General features: G+C 52.7%; 9 protein-coding genes across 9 annotated transcripts; 5 read left to right on the top strand and 4 right to left on the bottom strand.

The window, feature by feature from the left end:
• Positions 1–3,089: 3,089 nt before the first annotated feature.
• Positions 3,090–6,185, top strand: RHO25_001579 (uncharacterized protein; the record flags this gene model as incomplete). The annotated part of the gene is made up of 1 exon (XM_023594190.2): positions 3,090–6,185. The coding sequence occupies one exon, from the start codon at positions 3,090–3,092 to the stop codon at positions 6,183–6,185; it is 3,096 nt and encodes a 1,031-aa protein (XP_023458474.1).
• A 791-nt stretch (positions 6,186–6,976) lies between these two features.
• On the bottom strand, positions 6,977–8,133 carry RHO25_001580 (uncharacterized protein; the record flags this gene model as incomplete). The annotated part of the gene is made up of 2 exons (XM_023594191.2): positions 6,977–7,801; positions 7,885–8,133. The coding sequence occupies 2 exons, from the start codon at positions 8,131–8,133 to the stop codon at positions 6,977–6,979; spliced, it is 1,074 nt and encodes a 357-aa protein (XP_023458471.2).
• A 648-nt stretch (positions 8,134–8,781) lies between these two features.
• Positions 8,782–9,822, top strand: RHO25_001581 (uncharacterized protein; the record flags this gene model as incomplete). The annotated part of the gene is made up of 1 exon (XM_023594192.2): positions 8,782–9,822. The coding sequence occupies one exon, from the start codon at positions 8,782–8,784 to the stop codon at positions 9,820–9,822; it is 1,041 nt and encodes a 346-aa protein (XP_023458472.1).
• Positions 9,823–12,122: 2,300 nt separating this feature from the next.
• On the top strand, positions 12,123–12,903 carry RHO25_001582 (uncharacterized protein; the record flags this gene model as incomplete). Its single annotated transcript, XM_023594193.2, has 3 exons — positions 12,123–12,371; positions 12,451–12,585; positions 12,637–12,903. 3 exons carry the CDS (start codon positions 12,123–12,125, stop codon positions 12,901–12,903), a joined length of 651 nt encoding a protein of 216 aa, XP_023458477.1.
• A 1,543-nt stretch (positions 12,904–14,446) lies between these two features.
• On the bottom strand, positions 14,447–14,647 carry RHO25_001583 (uncharacterized protein; the record flags this gene model as incomplete). The annotated part of the gene is made up of 1 exon (XM_065602125.1): positions 14,447–14,647. One exon carries the CDS (start codon positions 14,645–14,647, stop codon positions 14,447–14,449), a length of 201 nt encoding a protein of 66 aa, XP_065458197.1.
• A 348-nt stretch (positions 14,648–14,995) lies between these two features.
• Positions 14,996–15,231, top strand: RHO25_001584 (uncharacterized protein; the record flags this gene model as incomplete). Its single annotated transcript, XM_023594194.1, has 2 exons — positions 14,996–15,078; positions 15,150–15,231. 2 exons carry the CDS (start codon positions 14,996–14,998, stop codon positions 15,229–15,231), a joined length of 165 nt encoding a protein of 54 aa, XP_023458478.1.
• Positions 15,232–15,533: 302 nt separating this feature from the next.
• On the top strand, positions 15,534–17,144 carry RHO25_001585 (uncharacterized protein; the record flags this gene model as incomplete). Its single annotated transcript, XM_023594195.2, has 1 exon — positions 15,534–17,144. One exon carries the CDS (start codon positions 15,534–15,536, stop codon positions 17,142–17,144), a length of 1,611 nt encoding a protein of 536 aa, XP_023458475.2.
• A 1,117-nt stretch (positions 17,145–18,261) lies between these two features.
• RHO25_001586 (uncharacterized protein) lies at positions 18,262–19,716 on the bottom strand (the record flags this gene model as incomplete). Its single annotated transcript, XM_023594196.2, has 1 exon — positions 18,262–19,716. One exon carries the CDS (start codon positions 19,714–19,716, stop codon positions 18,262–18,264), a length of 1,455 nt encoding a protein of 484 aa, XP_023458476.1.
• A 1,892-nt stretch (positions 19,717–21,608) lies between these two features.
• RHO25_001587 (uncharacterized protein) lies at positions 21,609–22,873 on the bottom strand (the record flags this gene model as incomplete). The annotated part of the gene is made up of 4 exons (XM_023594197.1): positions 21,609–21,645; positions 21,698–22,206; positions 22,307–22,426; positions 22,478–22,873. The coding sequence occupies 4 exons, from the start codon at positions 22,871–22,873 to the stop codon at positions 21,609–21,611; spliced, it is 1,062 nt and encodes a 353-aa protein (XP_023458469.1).
• Positions 22,874–23,508: the final 635 nt, after the last annotated feature.

A 23,508-nucleotide genomic window follows, 5' to 3' on the forward strand; every position in this document is an offset into this window, starting at 1 on the left:
AAAGTATCTTGAAGGCGCGCTGCGCGCGAATCGCTGATGTCTCTCGAGGCACGCATGTGCTCCAAACTTCTAGATGTCGCTCTGGGGGAACTGGCACGGCAAAGGGTTTCTGAGACGTGTCAGCGCCTTAAACAAAGCGATGGAACAAAGAAAGAAAATCGCATTCTAGAAGAGTACCTAGCATTCTTTCTTAGCAACAGTGAACGGCCCACGTGAATTTCTGCTTGGCAAAAAAGAAAGTCCAGTCGGCACAAAAAAGATTGGAGAAGGCCAGATTCGAACTGGCGTCCCAAGGAGACAACCGACTGATGATGCATTCGGTCGTGCGAAGAAGACTTATCCAATGTCCCCTATGGACATGGTGCTTTTGATCGCTACATGCTTAATGAATGCATCTTATCGAGTATCGAGCCGGTTGATCGTGTCGATTGCAGAAGGTGTGGTGCATTAAGCGACCCCTCCTAGCATGCAACGACCCGACTGCTGAAGGCACCACTAGGTGCACCTGGTGCCTTCAGCAGCACCTGGATCTTACCATTGGACCACATCCCCTTTGATTGGATGCTTGGACACAATTGGAGGTGAATGATAATCATTGACCGGAATTCGGAACAAAGCGCTGGCCTTGAAGCTGCACACAAAGAACCTGTGCTCGACGACAGTAGCTCGGACCAGAGCGCACGCGAAGGCCAGAAGGACTGCAAGAGGATCCCTCAACATCTGAACTGGTACTGGCTTGCTTACAAGGGACTCGAGGATGTATGTCGATGGTCGAAGCTGTGATCAAGTGCAGGGCTATTCATTGTCTTGAGATACGAGTGGTAAAGGCTTGAACGACTGCATGATTGTAAGCCGAACAGGACCATAGAATTGTCAGACCTGTAGAAGTTCCTATATCAAGAAGACTTCAGCCTGTGAGTATCAATATTGTCTGCCAATGTGCTACACGAAATGAAGCTTGCCTTGCATGTAGAGCATCGACTGCTGTAAAGCCAGAGCCAACATTAAGGCACTAGCTTGAATCAGCATCTTCGCGCCAACCTCCTGTGCTTTCTGGGTTCTTCATGAGCGATTCATCATAGTCGCCAAGCAGCGTACAGAGGCTCTTCGTTCTTTTTTCCGTTGCATGATCCTTACCACACGCAACATAGCTCGGCTAGGACGCAATGAAATGCTTGGCCGCGGAGCAGGACATGCAAGACTGCGCAGAGTATTCGCCAGCTCAGTTGCAACGGCGTTGCATGATGTGCGTCGACTTGCAGTGAGCGGAAGTGGCGGCGTTGAAGGACGTGAAGTCTGCATCCAAGCCGGGCCATGTGGCAAGAGCCGGAAGCTCCGTCTTCATGGTCTAATGCAATCGCAGCAAATCGACCGATCCGAGCTCCTCTTTGCTGTACAGAGTATCTGAGCATTTGCATCATTCAATACGCTCACAGCCAGTCCACGTACCATGGCCTCCAAGCCGTTTCTCGTTGTAACTCACCGAACAAGTGGTGTCCACTGCATCGTCTCAATGTTCGGAAGCCAAATCGCCGAAGCCACGCAGTCCGCATCCCTGTCCATGTTCACCGCAGTTCATGCCATCAGATTTCTCCACAGCCAATGGAGCTCTGCTGTGAGACGTCCCGCATAGCTCTTGAAACTTGCCTGCTGTCTAGGATATGAACCCAATGCGCAGCTTTGCTGGAGCTAGACGTGTAGCATGCCAATAGGGCATCAACAAGCTTACAACACTGCTGCTGGCCATCATGATGCCCAAGCATCAACGTGTTTCGGTCAAAAAGTACCGCTTGCGCGGAGGTGTGCTCTCCACGAAGTGATGTGGTGAAATCTCATGCGGGCGCAAACTTACGCGGCAGAGAGGCTGGGCAGGATTTGGAGAGAGCTCCACATCAAGCTCATGAATGGGACGAGGATTGATTGAGTCTTTTACAAGCGTAGAACGAGACCGCGGAGCGCGGATGTGACTACCTGTAGAAACGCCGCTCGCATTTCTCGATAGAACACGAGATGTATGGGACTGGAAAGCTGCAAACTTGGCTGCACGATGCATTCTGCATTGTGTTCGGCCCAGGTTGTCTTCTCGAAGCTCGGCGTCAGGCTGTCAGCTGGCGCCGAGAGCGCGCTTGGAACGATTTCGGCTATTGTGGAGATTTGAAGCCGGCAGGGCTGGGCAAGCAACACATCGTTCGGCAGCTCATTAGCAGAACATAACGGATGGACTGCGAAGTAGATGCGAAGATTGCAACAACGTACGTCCATTCTCAGCGCGTTTCGTGAATCCGGTACCCAACGTGGCAGGGAACAGATCAATGGTTCGAGCTTGAGTGACGTGGAGGATCTTGAAGCTCTACCGCAATAGACTTCCGGGTATGCATGCATTGCGCACTACTGAAAGCCCAAAAAGTTGGCCATGAAGGAGACTTGAACGCGATATTGCAATATTTCGCTGCCACAGCACAATGTAGACGCCGGAATGGTGACAGCGGCCAGGTGCGACCTGTCAGATACGAAAGACTGTCGTGTCGCGTTGCTCTTTCTTGGTGGTGCCGGTTGTCAGACGTTCCTGGCGGCAGAGAGGAACCCACCAGGGTCGGAAGCCGCACGGACAGAGCTCCACGACGCTAAATGCAGCATTACACGAGCCATGTCCTGCACCACTCGCTTCTGTACACGCTCCGTCCTCCTTCGCGATTGATGCGAGAAACGCAGCACCTAACGTGGCGCCGTTGCTCTTCTCGTGAGCACTGGAATGCGACTTGGACCGGACCAATTCCACACTCGCTTCGCCTTCAACTTCACGACACCATGACTGCCGCGCATCATTCGTGAATACAGTCCAGGAACAATCAGCTTTGCGAACTCCACTGCCTCTCCGCCCAACGACTCCCTCGCGCCGACCGCTGTACCGCACGACAATAGCCTCGCGACAATAGCAGATCCAGAGCTCCAAGAGACACCACACCAACTCAACCACGATCGAATATTCCTATCGCCGACCTGCCCACAACCTCACCCGCAACGGCGTGGTGTACGCCCTAAAACAACATCCCGTCTAACCCTGCGCATCGCCGCGCTCATCCTCCACAATGATCCCTCGAATATGGCCTGGCCTGCTGGCCTTCCTCCTTCTGTGTGTCCAAAATGTGGGTGCCGCCGACTACTGGTTCAATTACCAGACGGGCACGGGAGAAACAATAGTCCTCAACGACAACCGCCAGCCAGCACTCTATACTAGGAATTTTGGAGATTGCCTTGGCAGCAGCACAATCAATGTCACCCGCTTCGATGTCGCATACTACAAGGACAACATGACAATCCTCTGGCACATGGCTGGCGAGACGGGTGTGACCAACGACAGCATCATGATGAGCATTGGAGTTTACGCATACGGAGAGAATCGATACGAGCTCATCTTCAATCCTTGCGATGCCAATATCGACAGCTTATGTCCCCTCAATGCCAGTCTGCCGATCGAGGCCACCACCATCATTCCAGTCAGTGCCTCCGATGTGGCTGCCATCATCCCACTTGCTTTGACGATTCCGGACTTCGAAGGAGAGGCCATTTTGCGCATCTTTTCGAACACCACGAGACAAGAGATTGCGTGCTACTCGGCCGTGGTGACAAATGGAGCTTCCTTCAGCCATCCTGCAGCTGTGGGCACGGTCTTGGGCTTGTTCACACTCGTAGCTGTGATCGCCTCTTTTGCGACTGCCATCTATGGAGAAGCTGTGCCGACCATGAGACTACACTACGCGCACTCGCTTTCAGTGGGCGTGGTTTTCGCAGTCTGGCAGCATATCTTCTTCTCTGGAGCTCTGTCCGTCAACTGGGCATCGGTGCTTCCTGCTTGGTGGAGCAATTTTGCATGGGCTGGCGGCATGATCTATACCGAGAGCATGCAGAGCAACCTCAACAGCTTCATTGGCAATGACCTGGGCAATACGTCCCAGGTCGGCGCAGCACAATCCGGATCCGCGACTCCTAGCGTTGGCGGCGGATTCGACATCAGCGCCATTTACCGCAGAGCTCTGTACGCTGGTATCAAGCGAGCGGCAGATCTACCCCACGACCTCCCTGCAAAGATATATGGTCGTCAAACAGAGACAGGCGAAACATCTTCCACGACCAGCTTTTCCGATAGACGAGACGGCTATCAGTGGTATGGCGATCCGGTGCCAAACGGTCTGCCACTGCCGGGCAATTACTCTGGCTTCGCTGGCACGCTTGGGTACGAAGGCATCTCTGCCAGCACTGCGTTCTTGACTGGCTTCCTCTGGTTCCTCATCATTCTCGTCATACTCGTTGCCTCAGTCATAGCCTTCAAGTGGACTCTCGAAGGGCTGATCCGCATCAAGTGGATCAAAACAGATCGACTCAAGTTCTTCCGCGATCGTTGGATTGGCTACAGCGCTGTTGTTGCACTGCGCATCTGCTACATTGGCTTCTTCGCCATGATGTTCTTGTCCATCTTCCAATTCACCTACCTCGCTGGCAGTGGCGCGCAGGGTATCGCCGCGATCGTGTTCATTGTGTTCTTCATCGGCATGCCGCTCGCCGCTGGGTATGCGGTGTGGTACAAGAAGGCTATGCTGGGGTCTACATCCGGAAAGGTGTACGAGCATAAGATACTCATGGGCAAGGTTCCGTTCCCAGTCGACCTTGGCAAGAAGGGGCCAGAGCAGACTGCTGTCGAGCTCCAAACCAGCGAGCCTGGCCATGCGCATTCCGAAAGCAAATCTAGTACGGTGCCGATCTGGAAGCGCATAGCTTCGACCGAGAAGACACGTGAGGCGAACGACACGAATGGAAAATCCCGCAGCATTCACGATGATGACGACTACATCAAGAAATTTGGTTGGCTGGCTGCTCGGCTCCGGCGTACACGCTGGTGGTTTTTTACCGCGTGGCTGTTCTACGAGTTTATCCGTGCTGTCTTCTATGGAGGCGCATCAGGATATTCACAAGCACAAGTTTTCGGTCTGCTCATTGTGGAAGTCATCGCCTTTGGACTGATCATCTGGATGAAGCCATACGAAGGACAGCGCTTGAATGTGTTGGTGGTGTACTGCCTGGGCTTCAGCAAAGTGGCCACGGTGGCGCTTTCAGCGGCTTTCGATGTCAAGTACAATCTGCCTCGCATTCCTACCACAGTCATTGGCGTCGTCATCATCGTAATTCAGGGCATACTCACGATCATCACGATGATTGCGATTGTGGTCGGAGCGATCAGCTCGTGGATGTCGATCAAGCGAAACACCGAAGACTTCCGACCTCGTCGCTGGTATGGGATGCGCGAGAAGTACTTCGATCACCTGGACCGGACGGTTAATGACCTTCCCCGACCTCCCAAGGTGAAGAAGCCCAAGAATGTCGAGCCTGAAGAGGTCAAGGCCGGCTTCGAGATGAAGAACGTCAAGCGGGTGGCCAAGATCGAAGACGAGGATCCAGAATTCCAAGGCGACATGGCAGCAGACCCGAATTCAGCCTACATGAGCACAGAGGATCTTTCGTCAACCGCATACGGCAAACGCGCAATGACGCCGCTCAACCGCAGTCGTGCCAACAGCAGAGCCGCAAGCATCAAGAGCTTTAGCTCGACAAATCTGCCGTATGGCGCAAGATCACACCGGCCAAGCTGGAGCACACGAGACTTCTCGCGCGCAGGTTGGGAGCACGATCTTGATGAGAGCCAGACTGCAGGCGGTGACGATGCGATCGCACCTGTAACACCGAACAAGCGGCACAGCGGAGCGTTCTCGACGAAGCAGCCTTCGTTGCGTCCGATGACTAGCAGCAGCTCGTTACGTGTCGGCGCCGAGGTCAGCAGCACCGATGCCATTGGCGTCGTCCCAGCACCTACTGTTCGCCCTCGTGCTGGCACAATGGGCTCAGTGCGAAGTTCTCGACGCCTGTCAGGAGGCTTCCACGGCACTGATCATCTCGAAATCGAAGTGCCGCCGATACCATCGCAGTACTCATCGCAGCGAAATTCGTACATGTCGCTCAACGCCGACGCTGGCGAGTCGAGCTCGAAAATGAGCACCAACTATCAGCAGAATCTCGCGCTAGCGAGAAGTACCCCGGTTCCTCTTACACCCGCCCAGGAGCATGAGGAGTGGGATTTGAAGCTTACGAAGACAAATTCGAATGCGAATACGAAGAAATCAGCCCCACAATAGCGTTGTGGCTCGACCGTATGGGAGGCCTCCTTTGAGGGGTATCCGACTACGAGTCTTAATAGTGACTACAGTCGTCCCAGTACGGCTCTTGATTGGATTTGAAGCGAATCACGTTCTTGGACACAATTGGGGCGAGGATCCAACAGACTTTCCACCTCCAGCATCTTTTTCGACATGGCGATTGGCGTATATGGGTGCGAGGAGGAGAGATCTCGCACCCCGGGTTTTCTGCATTTCACATCTGAGGCGGCGGCGGCGGCGACGTCGCCTTGTCCCACTCTCTGAATATATTTCGACAGATCGAGGAACCAGAAGTCTTCCTCACAGCATGGCGCAGCACCTTTCTCTGGAGCGCGCAACAACACAGCACATCGAGTGCTCTGTTCCTTTATTTCGTAGTTTTAATGAGAATATGAGGTTGACAAAAGGGGATGGCGCAGGCTGAGGGGTTTTGAAGAAGGGAACTTGTCCTGGTCCGCGCCACTACCACGGTATAGATGCGATGAGTATGACGAAGGACAAAGTCGACTCAGAAGACATCAGGGATGAGAGGAATGACGAGGAAAAGGCCATTGTGGCAGAGAAGGTAGAAACAGACCTGAGCAATCAAATTATTTGGATATCTTAGCTGTACTCCCTTCCTCTACTCAAGCTCTCAATATGTTCTTGGGCGTGTCTAGATCTCTTTCAATCCTCGCGATTTATATCGCTCTAATTTGATATGAGCTGTCCGAGCAGGAGATGTTGGCTCCGCACATATACGAGACCTGTATTGTTGCATGAGATATCGCTCACGGCATCGCCCTCCAATTCCGCATCGCACCCACGACACTATGCAACATATCATGACTCGCTCCACTGAGCGTCGCTTGGCGGAAATCTTTCAGTATTGCTCTCCTGGTTGAGAGATTTCTTGAATTCGCATGTTGTTCTGACGTATGGTGATTCGTCACGGCGAAATCCTCCACGAATTCGAATTCAAGTATTATCACGCGACGTTGTTCGCGAAGCGTGATTGTTGTATCGCCTATGGAGAGCTGAATTTGGAGATGGATCTTCGCATCTGCGGCGAGGAGGAGTTGGTTGGGGATGGTGTTAGTGCGGGAGTAGATGTCTTCTTCTACTTGAGGAGCTTGTGGTGATGTTGAGAGTGGTGGATCTTCAATATCACGATGAGGTGGTGAAGAAGACCAGGGATTTTCGGTGATGGGGATTGTCGAGTCCGTCGTTGAGGGTATTGTGAAAGGTATGAGGGGCACGATGGCGTATTCGCTTGTGAGTCGTTCGATGACTTTTGGGGGTTCGGTCTCGGTGTCAATGGAGGAAGAGTTGTTTGGCTTGACGATGTGAAATTGGGCAAGTCCGAGACCCATGGAATGTAATACGAGGAATATGTCTTTAAGTTCGCGAGATGCGAAGCGTATGTGGATGGGGCGGAGAACATAAGTCGTCCGATTCGATGGTTCTTGGTCATTGCGAGGGCCAAGATCGCCCAGTTCGTCTTCGCCGGAGGACGTGTCATGATTGCGGTACCATTTGTGATCGATATCGCCAGTAGAAAAGATTCTTCGTGTCGCGCTGAGGCCGTGGATGGTGAATTGGAGCATGTGGAGGTCCTATTTCATATATTAGTAGGTATTCTTGGGACTTCTAGCAATGCTGCACTTCCCCAAACATTGATTCTCTCGATTCCGCACACAGTTTCCGGACCCAAGACCCTCATCCATTTCGTTAGAGGCGTTGCAGGTCCATCATCGAGGTGCGCGTTGAAGCTGGTGAGGGAGTGGAACATCGCCAGTGTTTCAAGACGGATCTGGCGGCAAGTCTTGGTCAATGCATGTTGACAGCTGTTGTGCTGTAGCATCACAGCGTATCTCGAGGCGAAGACATGTTCGTAGATTTGATTTCTGAGCTCGGGCGAAAGGCGGTAGAGGGGTGAGAGTTCCATGGTGATAGGATATTGTTGGACCAGATTCGAGGCTCTGTTGCACTTCCAAAATTCTTCGTCCTTAAGTCATATAAAGTTTCACTGAGTAGACTGCAAGTAGTGTTAGTGACGAAGTCAGCCGTTGACGATGGGCTGGATTGCGAGAGGTGAGGTGAGGTGCTCTGCCTGAGAGGGGCAAGTGCTGCCGAGCTGTGTAAACATTGAAGTCAAATGGCAGCATGCAACCAACGAAGGCAGATAATTATTGTGGTCAAGACTCCAAGTCATTCTTAGCGCCACTGCGTTTGAGCATCGATTTGTCTACACTGTCGTGATCGAGCCCACCCTTTGCATTAAGGATGAAAGACAAATTATACTTGTGGCGGAAGATATGCACTGAGCTGGAGTAGAGCTCGACTGCGGCTAATCGCCAGCTCCGCAAGAACGATGAGGTCAACTTAAAGATGAGTGCGAGAATTGAATCTCCTCGATCTGTCACAGAAAGTAGGAAGTGTCGATGTTGCAGAAGAAGGACAAGTAGAAGCGGATGAGTGTGACGAAAAGCATCACAAGCTTGGACCCAAATCTGCCGGCCGGATGCCGAAGCCTCGACTTCGAGCTTTCACAAAGCTTCACCTGTACGATTCTCTCGCATACCTTATACCAACCATGTCTCCTCCTCGCCTTCTCGTCTCACGCGCAACGCGGCCTTACCTCTCTCCTCGCTATCGACACCTCACCCGCCGCCATGCCTCCACAACCCCGATCGCCCAAAAGCAACAATCCTTCTACCAACGCTACCGCTCCCCACTCACCTGGTCCAGCATCGGCATCGGCCTAGGCCTCATCCTCGGCGGCGTAGCCACAAACTTCATCGCGCCCCCTCCGATGCCCCAACAAGGCACGCACGAAGACAACGTCCTCATCGCAGACCTCAACAAGCGCATCGACGAAGAATTCAAAGTCAAAGTTCTACGAGGGAAATGTTTGGGAGTCTCCAAACAATTGAAAGGACAAGAAGGTGGATGGGTGGAAATTGTGCCGCCGATTACGGCGCCTGGAATCGATGGAAAGGCGGAGGGAGTGGGATTGTTGCCGTTTCATGATCGGTTGGTTGATGCGTTACAAGGTGCGAAAGGGTTGGGTGTGGAGAGAGTATTCTGGGATCGGGATGAGAAGAGATTGGTTGCGATTGTGTGGTTTGGAGGAGCTTTGTCTGGTTGGCCTGGTGTTACGCATGGTGGGCTATTGGCCATTGCGATGCAAGAGAAGTTGGCATTGGCAGGCAGTTTAGCAGATGGAGGTGACCGAAATGTGAACTCTGCTGTGAAGCCGCAGAGACTGCCTGGGACTGGCAATCATGCTACATTGCAGGCACCGACCGCTATGCCTGATGAGCCAGCACAGATGAGCATTGATTATGTCAAGCCGACGTATGCGAACAATTTCTATGTGATCCGCGCGCAGCCGGCATGGGCGAGTCCGGACGATGTGAGATTGCCTATACAAGAGCATGAGTGGTTTGCGGTGTTGCAGACCATGGACGGGAAGCCTTGCGTGAAGGCTACGGCGAAGTTCTCGCCGAGGTCGGAGTTGGAGAGAGTCGAGGAGAAGGTGAAAGAGGCTGTGGGCGGGTGGAGCTATTCGGAGTTCAAGAAGTGGATGTGGCCGAGTAGGCAGGAGGAAACATTGGGAGAAGCTGCGGGATGAAGAGGACAGTGAGAAGTTGTGGTAGCATGCCAATGCCGTTTAGCTTGCACCCCGCGCGATATCGCAGCACGATGCCGGCTTTCATCATCGAGTCTTCGACATGAGAAGAGGCCAACGATGAAAGTGGACGGCACTAGCGCCGGTTCTGGTCCTGCTTTTCGCTGAGTCACGATCAGCTGGGGAAGGAACATATGGTCGAAGATCCTTTGGGAGGCAAGCTCTGCCACTGGACACCTGGACGTGAATCTGGCCGCTCTTTCAACCTAGTTGCAGACAGCGAAGTGGAACATCGCAAGCAACGAAGGTCGTTGCTCTCTCGCCGCAACGCGATCATGCGACTATCTCGCTTCGCGAGACAGAGTGCCGTGAATACGTCTCGTGAACGCAGAGATACGGAGGGCGAGGAAGTACGTGTTGATTATGGTCACGATTTTGCTGCCGGCGGAAGCCATCTAACCAGTGCAGAGTCAATAGTCGCCAACAGCACCAGTGGCAGGCCTTCATAAGATATTCCTCCCAAACAGCGACTGCCATTGGTCGGCTCACAGCAGAGATGCGTATCGCCTTCGTGGTAACGGCTGGGAGCGGAACCTCTGCTTCATACGGACAGAGAGCCAGTCTTCCTGCATGACATTTAAGCATGATGAGAACCGTAAGAGAGAAACTCAAACTATAAGTTGAGCCTCAAACATATGTTCACCGCATGCAGCCATTGGGAAGAGCGGACGAGGTGGCGATTCCATTTGGAGCGATCTTATAGCAAAGTGGACATCGGCACATTCGCGCCTGGACAGCTAGCCATGCCATCTGATGGCTTGCAACCCATCCAGGTCAGTAGTTGCCTTTGAGGTACATATAAATAGTCAATCACAAATCTCACAGATCGTAACTGTCAGTGCGACTGGCAATTCCTCGAATACTCCTTCTCGTGGACATTCACAATTGCGATAGCAATCTCGCTTGGTACCCAGATAAAAGTCGCTGCAAGGACGGAGCACGTGGTCATCGCTCCATTCTGTTCATATTCCATCAAGTCCATCGGCTATATACTTTGTTTAGCTGCTCGTACTACGATGGCCGGTGATTAACATGCGCAAGCCACATCGAGACCTCCAACGGCCTTCCTCGTTGAGCTCGGGCTCCCTTGGACTTTCGTAATCCTGGCCCTCGGTTATCTGGACCCTCCGAGAGCACGAGGTCAGCAGAGAGAGTCAAACTCCTCACGCCTCGCCACGCGTCCGCTGGTTCTCATTTCGACGATCACAACTAACGGCGACGCTACGAGCGGTTTTGTTCAGATTGAAAGATTCATCAAGCTGAGACGCACGGCGCACATGGTGGCAGATTTGGCTTTTAACTAACTCCTTCAGCTGTGAAGGTCCTAAAGTCGTGACACGTCGGCGGGCGCGTGTCGTTGCACAGGCAGAGATCCCGCCGACCATGGCCGAGGGCAGAGCCACCGGGAGTAGTATCGCAGTCCAGTCGTACAGTGACAAGTAGATGGCAGCGCGTCGCAGAGGAGGCAAATGCGATGTGTTCGACGATGGCGTGCGTTGATGGTCCAGGTGCAGTGGGGCAGAAGTGTCTCCCCGGTTCTGTGAGCGTGAGTGGCCAATGGTCTGGGATGCGAGCTGCTGCGTTCCCGCCCATCCCCACAGCCCAGAGCTCCCGTGCTTGCTGTTCTTAACCTGAAGAGAGCCCGCCTGGAGCGTGAATTCCCTTTTCAGTCTTCCCTAACTCCATCTGGTATCGAAGTCGAAACAAATAAGCAGTCTGAAGTTAGCTCACTGCCTCTTCCATCCACCCTTTACCTGCGCAGGGCTGCCAGCTTGCTGCCTCCAGATCCGCGCTGCACGAATCCGCCGGGCGAAGCTTTTTGCTTGCTGCTGCTGCTCTGTTTCGGCGCGCTCTTTTGCCAGCTGCGCGTGTGGGTGGGTTTTCTCTTGCGACGAGGGAAGCGGCCGCTCGGAGCCACAACTGCACATTCCGCCGACCAGCCACCCTGCGACTCTCTGCAACTCACGAACTGCACGCCGCTGCGACACCGGACTTTCCGTTTGCGTCGCCGACACACTCTCGACGTTCATCTGCTCTGTATCGCTGGGCCCGTCGGCACGCGCTGAGGTAACCGTCGCCCTGCAGCCAGTAGAAGCGGCGATCGAGACGCGGCCTCAAATTGCTTGGCACTGCCTGCCCATCAACCCTTCCAACACAACTCGGCCTTCCCGCCTCGTCTGCGGTCCAACTCGCTCGAACGGGCGTAGCTTGTACTTCCAAAAACGACAACCACCGACTTCACCATGTCGGCCGAAGGCGTGCAAGACCTCAACACCAACAACAATGACGAGCACGAGCAGGAGGAGCTCGAGAACGGCGCGTCTGAGAGCCGCGGCGTGAAGCGACAGCGCACCTCTGCCGCCGCCGACGACGACGACGATGACGATGACAAGCCTGGTCGCGAGCGCCGCAAGATCGAGATCAAGTTCATTCAGGACAAGTCGCGTCGGCACATCACCTTCTCGAAGCGCAAAGCCGGTATCATGAAGAAGGTGCGCCTCGTCCATCATCCAAACCATCGAGCGACGCGTCGCGTCCATCGAGTTTCATCGCACTGACATTGCATCCCAGGCATACGAGTTGTCGGTGCTCACAGGCACCCAAGTACTACTGCTTGTCGTGTCCGAGACCGGTCTGGTCTACACCTTCACCACGCCCAAGCTCCAGCCGCTGGTCACGAAGCCCGAAGGCAAGAACCTGATCCAGGTATGCATCCACCATGTTGTCCTCCCGTCTCACGCGTGCTAACTGCAATAGGCATGCCTCAACGCTCCAGAACCTGCCGACTCTAATGGAGTCGATGGAGAGTCCGCCGTCGACTCACCCGAAGAGCAGCAATCCGCACCTCCGCCAATGCCTCAGTCGATGCCACCCCAAGGCATGCAGCAACGACAGCCTCAAGCGCCCTACATGACCGCCGATCAACAACAGGCGTTGCAGTATCAAGCATATCTGCAACAGCAACAGGCGCAGCAGAGCGGATATCCCATGCCGCCTCAGCAACATATGCAGTCTCGGGGTTAGGAGGCTCCAGATTTGTCACAAAGCAACCAGGAATACCAGGACTACCTTGGGCGGCAAGTGCAAAAGCCGCAGGAGCAACACGCTGCTTCTGCTGCCTCCGGCACGACGCAGCAGACCAATCCATTCCCGAATGAATGGTCGGGTCTGCAACAACACCCAAGTTGAGCATACAATTCGGCAGAGCAAAGACGGGAAAACAACACGATAGGACGACACCGAGAAGATACCTTTCCATCATCTTGGTATCACGGCGTGGGGCATGGGACACAAGACATTACGGGCATGAATACCGGTACGGGCGGCAGATATGACTTTCTTCATTCAGATGCGGATGTGTGTGTATGGTGTGTGTGTTGCTGTTTGTCTGGTTTTTCACTTGTTGTTATTTTCTCAAAAAAGAACAACGGGGGGAAAGAAATGCATAAAGCGTCCCTAATGGCGGACTGAATTGTACGGATCGGACGATTATGCCTTTTCTCTCGACTCTTCTCATCTCTCTCCTCCAGCACCAGACCATCGACGAGACAGAAGCTTTTGCAACCAGTCAATGATGATCTCAGCGAGGCTGAGAGCAAAGCGAAATGGGATGATATGTGAGAATGATGAGAGCAGGCTGAGTCGTTGCTGAGGGAATATGTAGAGTACATGAAATGCAAACTGTGATTGAAGTATATCTCTATCTCTTTCCAATTCATTGTATTCTCCACTCTTTCCTGGCTGGTTCAATGACTGCTGCCACGCCGTGTTCTCGCGTACAAGATCTGTTTCACGCTCTCCGCACTGTCTTTCAGCAATGCTTGATACCTCGGAGCGAAATGCTGCCGGCCCCAGTCCCACACGTCGGAGAATAGATCATATTGTACACCTCTCGCAATCCACATGTGGCGATCGCCTGTGGCAGTCGGATCTCTCTGTGGCACTGCGGTAATGTATCACCCGCGATGCTGTGCGACTCGTGGCTGATACTTTTGTTCTTCTTTGCCGCCCGGCGAGGAGTCCGGTTGTTGCACTACAGCTGGGCGGAACACATCGGATCGTCTCGGGTTTACGTCACTTGGGATCTTTGCTTTCGTTTATGTGGCGACCGGATATTCTCTTCTTCCTGGAGGTAGGAGGTGGCGGAAGCGTTGAGCCGGCTGGCGGAGGCAATGATGCGTCGAAAGAGGTGGCGAGGTCGAGGGACTGAAGCGTTCGTCAAATATTATGCCAAACGCACAGAGGCTCCCATCCTTCGAGCCCTGGCTGGATGGAGGAGAGAGTGTTCTTGTGCACTCTGGAGCTGGAGGATTCCTGAATCGCGTGTGAAAAGTAGGATCCCCTTCCTAGACATTCTCTTTCCAGCCCTCTGAGGTTCCAAGCGTGACGAGGTCTTGTTCAACTCGTCCTCGTCCTTCCTTCCAGAGTACCTTGCATCCCTGTCGCAGTTTTTGCAGCAGAGGATTTGGGATCTATTTCTTTTCCATTCAACTTGTCTATCTTGGCTTGCAGGTCATCTTTGGTGCGCTGGAGTTGAGCGCGCATTGTTTCGAGCTGGGCCAGCTTTTCAGTTGTAGTTGCTTCGTAGGCTTTTTGTCTTTCCTGGGAAGTTGTTAGAAGAGAGTACGAGGATGTATACTATTGTGAAGGTTTGTACTTGTTTGTATTCTTGCCGCATGTTCAGGCCTGCGCCGTACCAGGCTCCCGTGGCTGTTATGGCTGCTACAGAGCCTGTGAGGGCGTAGATGCGGGCTTTATTTGCTACCATCTTTGCTGCGAAGAGGAATTGGTATACGGAACGAGTTCTGGTGATGAACGGGAATGAGATGTGTATGGCTTGGCATCTCTGGTCGTCGCTGCTCGGCTGACTTGCCCGTGTTTGTTCTCGCGCGCAGAAGTCGCGTCTGGCGCAACGGACATCACGTCTTCGCATAAACATCAACAAGAACAATACACCAAGTCTGCGACTTTCAAAATGTCTTCATCCCATCCGACGAGGACACCAGGACATACGCGTTCACAGTCGAGCGCTCGGCTTTCGACTGTTCCCACTTCCGCTTCCAAGTCTCGTCAGCTTTCGCATTTGCATTCCCAGCTGGCGCAGTTGACGGCGAATATGTCGGATCTGGAGAATTTGCTGCGAATGACGGCTGTACAGGCGGAGGGTATGAGAGTACTGGGCGGATATGCTGGAGGAATGTGAGTATTATGCTGTTATCAGGAAGTGCACAGAGGGCCTTGTATGGATCAGCTGACCCATTTTGTTGTAGGTTCATGGCTGCCAGCAAAGTTCTCGGAGAGGAAACAGTGCAAGGTGGCAGTGCCTCCCAAGATGCCAGTGGTGGAAAGTAACGGGTTCGGTATCTTTACAAATGCGCTGCTCTCAACTGGCTGCGTTGACGGTGGAACTACAAAGGGCGCCTTCTTGTTAGACGCACGCAAGCTATCTTGGCTCTCAATTTGCGAGTGAGAGAGTCTGGCATAGATGGACAGTGGCTGAGAGCAGGAACGGTCGAGACTCAACTAAACGTGCCACGTCTGGCTTCACTTCAGTCGGGAATTAGGTGTTGTGTCCGTGCCGCTCTCACGACCGTCTTCCAGATGCTTGCGACGAGACGCGACGTTACAGATGACGCAAATACCAGCGCGACACAATGTACTCGAGCACACCAACAACCATGGACCTCAGAGGCCAGGCCGCAGCATGGACACCTCAACATGAATCGGCTACGCAGTACTTGGCTGCAGGGCGACGACAATTCCCCAGTGAAGCCCCAAACAACCAGACTCTTGGGATGGCCCAGACGACTTCGTTATGTGCCAACCAGGGCCATCCATACAGCACTAATGGGTTCGCCCCTGCCTTCCCCTCTCCACCCGCGTCACAGCATGAGAGCACAGCTCCTCAGCATGCCATCAATCTTCAACAGGACCTGGTCAATCATTTGCGGGATGACAGGGATCGTCTAGTCAATGATAAGGAACGACTCGTTTCCGAGAAGAATGCACTGCTCGACGAGAAGCGTCTGCTGGTGGAAGACAGGGAACGAGCAGTGAAGGCAACCGATGAGTTGTTGAGCTCGAAGACTAGACTTTGGCAAGATTACTACAACGATGTCAAGTCTCGCGACGAAGAGATCGCGAAACTGAAAGAAGGCCATACTTCACTCGAGCGGGAGCTTGGCGTCCTCAAGAAACAGAACAGACGTCTTGCAAGGGAGCTAGATGAATTCATGGAGAAAGACGAAAACGGCGTAGGACCTGAGGACGATCTGCAGAGCAAGGGCGAAATCAAGTTTGAGTCGGGTTTGGAAGCAGAGCCAGTACCGAAGGCCAGGAAACAAGCGCGAACTTCTTCCTGGCTCGAAGGTATCACACAGCCAGAGCAGGCTATGACTGAGTCACGAAAGCAGATGGAAGAGCTGTTCGGAGGAAGACACTCAGACACCGCAGTCAACGATTGTGATACTGCTGGTGAGCCGCCAACAAAGAGGACAAGGTTTTGTGCGCCCGATATGGTTCACGAGAACCACGAGAAAGGTGACACATCTCCACGACATGTGCAATCTCCCTGCGTACGGCCGAGTCTGGGTCAGACTTGTGATCTGATCTCCGATCCGCCAACTACAGAGCAGCAAGGTGCTGCAGAGCTGGTCGGAAATCCGGCGCTTCTGGCTCCACTGCCTCAGCTCCGGCTGCTTGAAGCAGCGCCGCAAGATCCACACGACGCAACTGGACTTTCGGAGAGCTTGAGAAAGCTCCAAAATAACTATTTGGGTCCTATGGCTTTCACGATACGACCAGCTATCCGACACAACATTGCAATCAAAGGTTATGGCCAGCTCCAGGAATTGAACATAATAGTTCTGGATTCAATCTCCGAGACAATGAGCATGTTACAGCAAAAAGTCCAGCAGGGCAAGCGGCCCAAGTCGCCGCGCTTCAAGAGCACCCAGGGGTGCTGCTGGTCATGGACTCACTCATCCAGCCATTGTTTGTGGACTACAGATCATCCGCGTCTGTTCGCTTGCAGGAGTTGCTTTCAAGCTCAGCGTGCTTGTCTGCTTTGGCAAGGCGATGGCGTGTGGGATATCTTGCCGCTGCCGCCTAAAGTTAGGAAGCAAAATGCGGCGCATACGGATCATGAGTATTGCATTTTCGGGCAGCGTGTTTCGTGGGGAGACTTTGGGGAGTTTGCGCCGGTGTGGGAGCCTTCCAACAGAAAGGAGACAACTACTCAGTCAACTGTGACCAGCCAGACGTAGTACAAGTAGCGTGCCGATGTATGGAGATCAATACTATGAGTTCACGTATGGTCTAAAGACGATGAAAGCTCCGGTGTTAACATTCCAGACATTGGTTGGCAAGGGAAGGACCAGGGATGCGCTGAAGATATGCTTTGCTTGACCGCGGGTCACTTCTCTCCTCCGTCCGGTAGACAGGAAGGGCAACTGACGGACCTTCCGGCATCATTCAAGACGTCACCCGGATGTGAAGTTACATGGCACTTTGAAGAGTGTTCATGAAGCAATGGAGCTACTTTCTACGATCTTTTCTGGAAAGCCTCTTCGAATGTGTGCGGACAGTAGACAGAAGTGTAGAAAGCAGGAAGAATATCCAAATTCTGAATGGTTTCTGGCGGGAGAAGACTGCTTCGCTAACAGAGTTTTTGTGGTTGACTATCTTTCGTCGGGCTTTCTGGACACTTGCGCGTTGGAGCTTTGTCAGATTGCGTTTCCAGAGGAGGTCGGCGAAGAACAAGGCCGAGGACAAATATTGTTTTGGGAGATACAGGACCAAAATCGTAGTCAAGTCGAATCTATCTCGAATGAACACTTGCTTTCTGACTGCTTTGTTGTCTAATGCAGAACACGTTCGACTAGAGTACGGAATCGGCACGTTTAGATCTTTTCCCGAGCTTGAGCTCGGATCGTACGTTGTGCGAGACCTGGGGGAAGTCGAAATGGTGGATGCCGATCGCTGCATCGAGGCTGGTGTATTTGCTTTCGTACCGCGGGCGGCGGAACGCCATACTGATTCGGGAATGATTTTATAGGAAGTGAATCGCGTAGAAACAAAGCGTCGCTGACGGTCGAATGGTATGCAGTTTTCGTGGTGGACGTTTGAGAAGTGAGATGCATGGAACAAACTAGTCGTTGTGAAAGTCTTTGCTGAATGGCACCAGTCATTCATTCATATCATTGAATTTCATTTTCATAATCATAGCATACATACATCCACTTCATGTCATGCCCAAAATTTACATCTAAATCTTTCCGTGATTCTCCCCTTCCCTCTTTCCGCAACCAGAATTGATTATCACAAACACAAAGCGCCAACGCTATGCTTTCTCAAATCTGCCGCGAGCCGAACCTCAGAGGTCTATGAGTAGGACGAAGAGTCGCAAGTAAAACTGCTCCGCACCTCACCAGAAGAATACTGATGTCTAATATCCTCCACACTAGCATAAGTTCCCGCACCGAGAACAACCATTCCGATGATCAGAACAATAACATTCGTCACGGAAAGTGCGATGTTTTTCCATCCTTGGTACCACTTTCCTTCCTTGATGAGTTGGAACCAGAACAGCGCTGGGAAGTAGAATGTGAAGCCCGAGATGAAGAGGGCGGAGATCAGACCGAGGAGGGCGTTGAAGAAGGGGATTGCTTCAGCGATGATCCAGCCGATGATGGTGATGATTGCGATCAGGATGGTCCAGACGAGCCAACCTTTCTTGTTGTGGATGTATCGGATTTCGGAGTTGGGGAAGGCGCGTTCGATGATGTAGCGGCCGACGACTGTGCCGTTGATACTGCCGGAGATGAAGATGACGGGGAGGGCGACGCCGAATGCTACGCGGGAGACGGTGAAGCCGGCGGAGAGGAGGGCTGGGGAGCTGACGGATTGGCCGACGAAGGCGTAGATGAGGGCTCCGGTGAGGGTGTAGATGAAGATTTCGGTCAAGCCGAGAGCCCAGATTGATTTGACGAAGTCGGTCGGGGTGTGCATTTCGGACATGAAGCTGAATTGGCAGACTGCGAAGGAGTAGGCGAAGATGATGTTGGTGGTTGATAGGAAGGCTTGGTAGAAGGTGGTGCCTTCGGCTGGCCAGAGTTGCCAGTCTACGGCGCTGAGACCGCCTGGTTGGCTGTGGGCGTTGACTCCAGTGGCGATGATGGTGATGAGAATGGCAGCAATGATTGACACGAAATCGATGTAGCCCAGAATCGCGACATCGTGAAAGGTTGGCGGAAGTGCCACGATGAACAGGATGATTGCCGAGACAACGGAGAAGACCAAAGCGCAAATCCCTGGCTCGTTGATGATGCGAATGAATGCGATCGTTCCGGTCAAAGCGTGAGATCCCACAAGCAATACCAAGAAGAGCACGAACATGACCGAGGTCAACTCATACCCAAACCTCCCCCAGATGAGCTTCACAGCATCGGCATAATGCGCCACGTGAGGATGCTTCAGCTTCACCTGTCCAACAACATACGATGTGTAGATCGCGACCAGGCCCAGACCGACAGTCATGATGACCCCAGGAATCATGCCGAGCGTCGCAAAAGCTGAGGGAACCGAGAGTGATCCTAGCGCAATAGCCTCGACGATCAGACAGATTGTTAATCGCTGCCAGCTGAGTCTCTGGAATTTGGCCTGGCCTTCATGTATTGTGACTTGCTGGCCCAGTTGGTTTTCGGCGTCGTACTTTTCGATATCCTTTTGGCTGCTGTCTCGCGGTGATGCGCTGCCACTTCCAGCCATGTCGGTCTGTGCCTTCTCCTCGTAGCCGCCATCGCGGACAACGCCATAGTCCGTCATGCCCGTGGACATGGCGATGCTTGTGGTGCTCGATTTGGCAGCTGCAGTGAGAATGATTCCCGATGTATCAGTGGTCGTATGCGATTAGTTGGAGATGAAGGCAAGGAAGTGGCGGCTGGAGACAAGAGTTCAGACGACGCAGCAATGATCAAAGGCAACGCAGGGCGAGATGGGGCGAGCTTTTAGAGCAACAAGTGGGCCTCCGTCCGACACGCCGCTGGACCTAAGAATTTGGGTGTGTCATTAGAATTCGGGTTAGCAAGAGTATGAAACCTGCCGATGCTCAGTGCGCAAAAACGCGACCCATACGAATGGGACGAGTACCACCGCGAAAGATACGGGTCACGAATCATCGTCATGCGTGTCATAGTTTTGCTGGGTGACTTATTGGAGTAAAGATAAGCACCTTTCTTCGACCTGGGAAGTGGTGGTCAGAGTGAACTTTACCGCTGCTGCTCAGCGGCTTTCGTGTGGCCGTTGGTGACGGAGGACAGGGTGGAGTTGCACTGGAAGAAATTTTACGTTCAAATTACTGGACCGTACGTCATAAATAAGCCGTTCAAGCCCGTCGAGGCGACCAGAAGCAGTCAGCTGGGCGGCTTGGGTGAGGCCAGGAATGGGCAGAAGAGCACTTCCAAGCCGCTGTGGTCAGTACCAAGCACTCTTGAGTGCTGACAGCCGCTAAGCTTGGTATACCAAGACCAGACATGCTGCGAGAGAACACCACGATAGGTGCGACGTCTGCGAATGGTGAGAATATCGAATCACGAAATACCATCACTCACCGCGAATCTGGCCGTCCAACCCCGAATCGCCACTCCAGCTTTCCATCTCCAGATCCATGTCTGCGCAGGTCGATGCATGGTGCGTGGTCCCATGGTCTGCAGAAGCAGAAAAGTGTTCGTGCTCGTTGCATGCAATGCGCGCGCGCGGCCCACGCGGCATTCCGGGTCCTTCGGCCCACCCGGCCTACCGCTTTCGGCCACGCCAGCCGGACTAGAACCCTCTCTTGCATTTTTTCTCAAGTAACATCTGCTCACTAAATTCCACTTCCCCATGGACTTCCCTGTCCTCGATGACAATGCTGCTTCACGTCAAGAGATGGAAGATGTCGCCTCACTGGTTAATAAGCGATCGCAGACACGAGAAGGATCCGGATGGGTTGCGGAGGCCGAAGTTGCGAGGGCTTGGCGAGGGCGAATGATATCCTTGTGAAGTTCGGGCTATTGATCTTGCGACTTTTGAGACATCGTTCTATTTGTCAGTTGTGTCTCTATGACTTGCCGCTTTGGTGCGTCCACTGGTCAGAACGTCGTTCACTTCGGATCCGAAAGGACTTCTGCACACAGATCAGACTTCAACCGACAATATGCCGCCTTGACTTTGACGCCCTTCAACACGGGCAGCTGTGAGACAATTACTATTCCAAGAGCTCCTGATCTAGGTGATGATAGATGACAGACAACATGCTGCCACTGTTCATTAATTACAATTGATAAAGTCCTCCCAGAAGAAACTCGAAGCGCGTGGGCGCCGATGTTGTTACCCAACGCCAAGATATGCCAACGAGGTATGGGTAGTCTCTTCTATGCCGAAGCGATGTGAACCGAATATAAGCGACACAGATCTAGGCGTGATGGCTTATGTCCTTCTGCTAAGCCGACGTCGTGAAAATGCGTTGCCCGGGAAAGGTCGTATCCATGCTGACAGCTCGAAAACTTCGGTGCAGGATTGCTTTGTCGGCTGCCTGTATCGCAGGTATATCGATGCTCACCGACGTTGACAAAGCCAGTAGAACACATACTCCTCCACGAAGGTCTGTGGACCAGAAGAAGCCTTCAAGGCTGCGGACATACCAAAGATATATCTTCGCCTCTCCTTCCCGTGACTCCACTCCGATGCCGTTAGCTATCCAGTGGCTTCCTGCCATAAACACAATACCTGCCAAACAGTCAGAACTCGTCCCCATGAAACTCAAATCTCTCATACTAACATCGGCCAATAAGAATGTATCTTCGGATTCGCAATATCCTTCCTCACAGTCGAAAGAAAAATCAACGTCTCCTCTCTCGACCACCCCAAAATATTAGTCCACAACCTCAACGTAAACCCCTCCAACCCCGCAAGGAAATTCACCTTCGTCATCGACCCAAGTTTTTTATACCATTTATCCTTTGGCCAAGTGCCCACAGGCCATTTAAATTGCAATTCGGTGACATCTTCGAATCCTTGATTGATCATCCATTGTTTATATTTGCTCGGTGCTGTGGTATCGAGGTTTACGTGCGAGCAAGCTTCGAGTTGTCTGTCGTTCCATTCTTGGAGAGCGGTTCCGTCCATTGTTCCGTCGTCTGCGAGGAAGGGCATTTGGACGTCTGTCATTTCGAGCCAGCCGCCTGGGTTGAGATTCTCGTAGGCTTGTCTGATGACTGCGGGAAAATTCTTGCTGCAGCCGAGCAGGGCTCGGCCGTGGATGAAGTCGAACTTTTCGACGAAACTCCACTACAGGTGAGATGATGTAAGCACGTCTCTCATGTACGATAGGCTTCTGGGAGGCGAGGAAAGAAGGCACGAGATTGTGCAGCTGCAAGACTAGACTTACGTCTTCATCCATATCATCAATCTCGAACCTGCAATTCGGCGGCACGAAAACAGGTTGGATAGGACTCAAATCAGTCCCTAACACTTGGCAGTCCGGATGCTCATCTGCAAAATCGATAGCCTATACAGACTTCGTCAGCATAGCCATCACCACCTCACAATCGTGGCTTACCCAAATACCCGTCCCAGTCCCCAAATCCAGAGCTCGTCGGATATCTTTGCCAATGGGTGACTGATACAGCTTATTCCGAAACGTATACAAAAAAGTCTCATGCTGTAAATCCGATCGATCCTGTTCTCGTTCATCTTCGGGTAGCATATATTGACTGCCGCTGAGGCCAGTGTAGCGATGATAGCCTCGTCCATTTTCTATCACGCTTTCGAGTAAGCTGGCTCGTAGTGATTGCGTGAGAGATCCCTCGTCTTCGCCTAATGCCGAGTCGCCATCACTGCTGTCATCAGTCCCGGCCGCGACGATGAAATTCGGCGGCGCGATGACCAGATCAGCGTCAACGAATTCGTCCTCTTCTTCTGGGACATCATGTCCTGCATACTGTGGATTATTCATGCCCAAATGCCGAGGAAGTATGATTCTTTTGAGTTCTGACTAGGGTTCTCTGGCCAAGTTGTTGGATACTTCTTGTTGGGCACTCGAAGAGCAATTGGGGCTTTATCGGGAAGCTATTTTTTACTCCAGCATAGCCTCGAAACTCTCTGAACAGCGCTGCAGCATGGTATAAGGTTTCCTTCTCTCACCTTATGTTATCTTTCTCACACCACGATGTGTAATCAGCGCGCTGCGGCACGTCCCCGTTGCTGACAAGGGGCTATCCTGGCCTCGTGATCAAAACCGCTCTGGTTTCCTCTGCCGGATCTTCTTCCCGTCTCTTAGTTCACTTGTGGAGATGGCATCATTGTTGAAAGTTCTTGGGCATATAAGGAAGAGGATTGTTGCATTGCGTGTGATAGCCGTTGGCGTGGCCTTCGCGATACCAAAATCCTCGCATCTCTGGGGTTTACAGGGACAGGGATCATATACTGTCTTTGTCCGCACAACACTTTTTGCAGGAGTCCTTTCGATGCATTCTACACACGAGGAGTATCGCATGTTCGTGGCTCATCTGAGCAAAACAGTTCTTCGACTCCACCATCTGATCGAGAGAAGGTAAAGGTCCGAAGCTAGTGAGCGGAAGTCCACGGATG

Source organism: Cercospora beticola, chromosome 1 (genome assembly GCF_033473495.1).
Source record: "Cercospora beticola chromosome 1, complete sequence".
NCBI lineage: Eukaryota > Fungi > Ascomycota > Dothideomycetes > Mycosphaerellales > Mycosphaerellaceae > Cercospora > Cercospora beticola.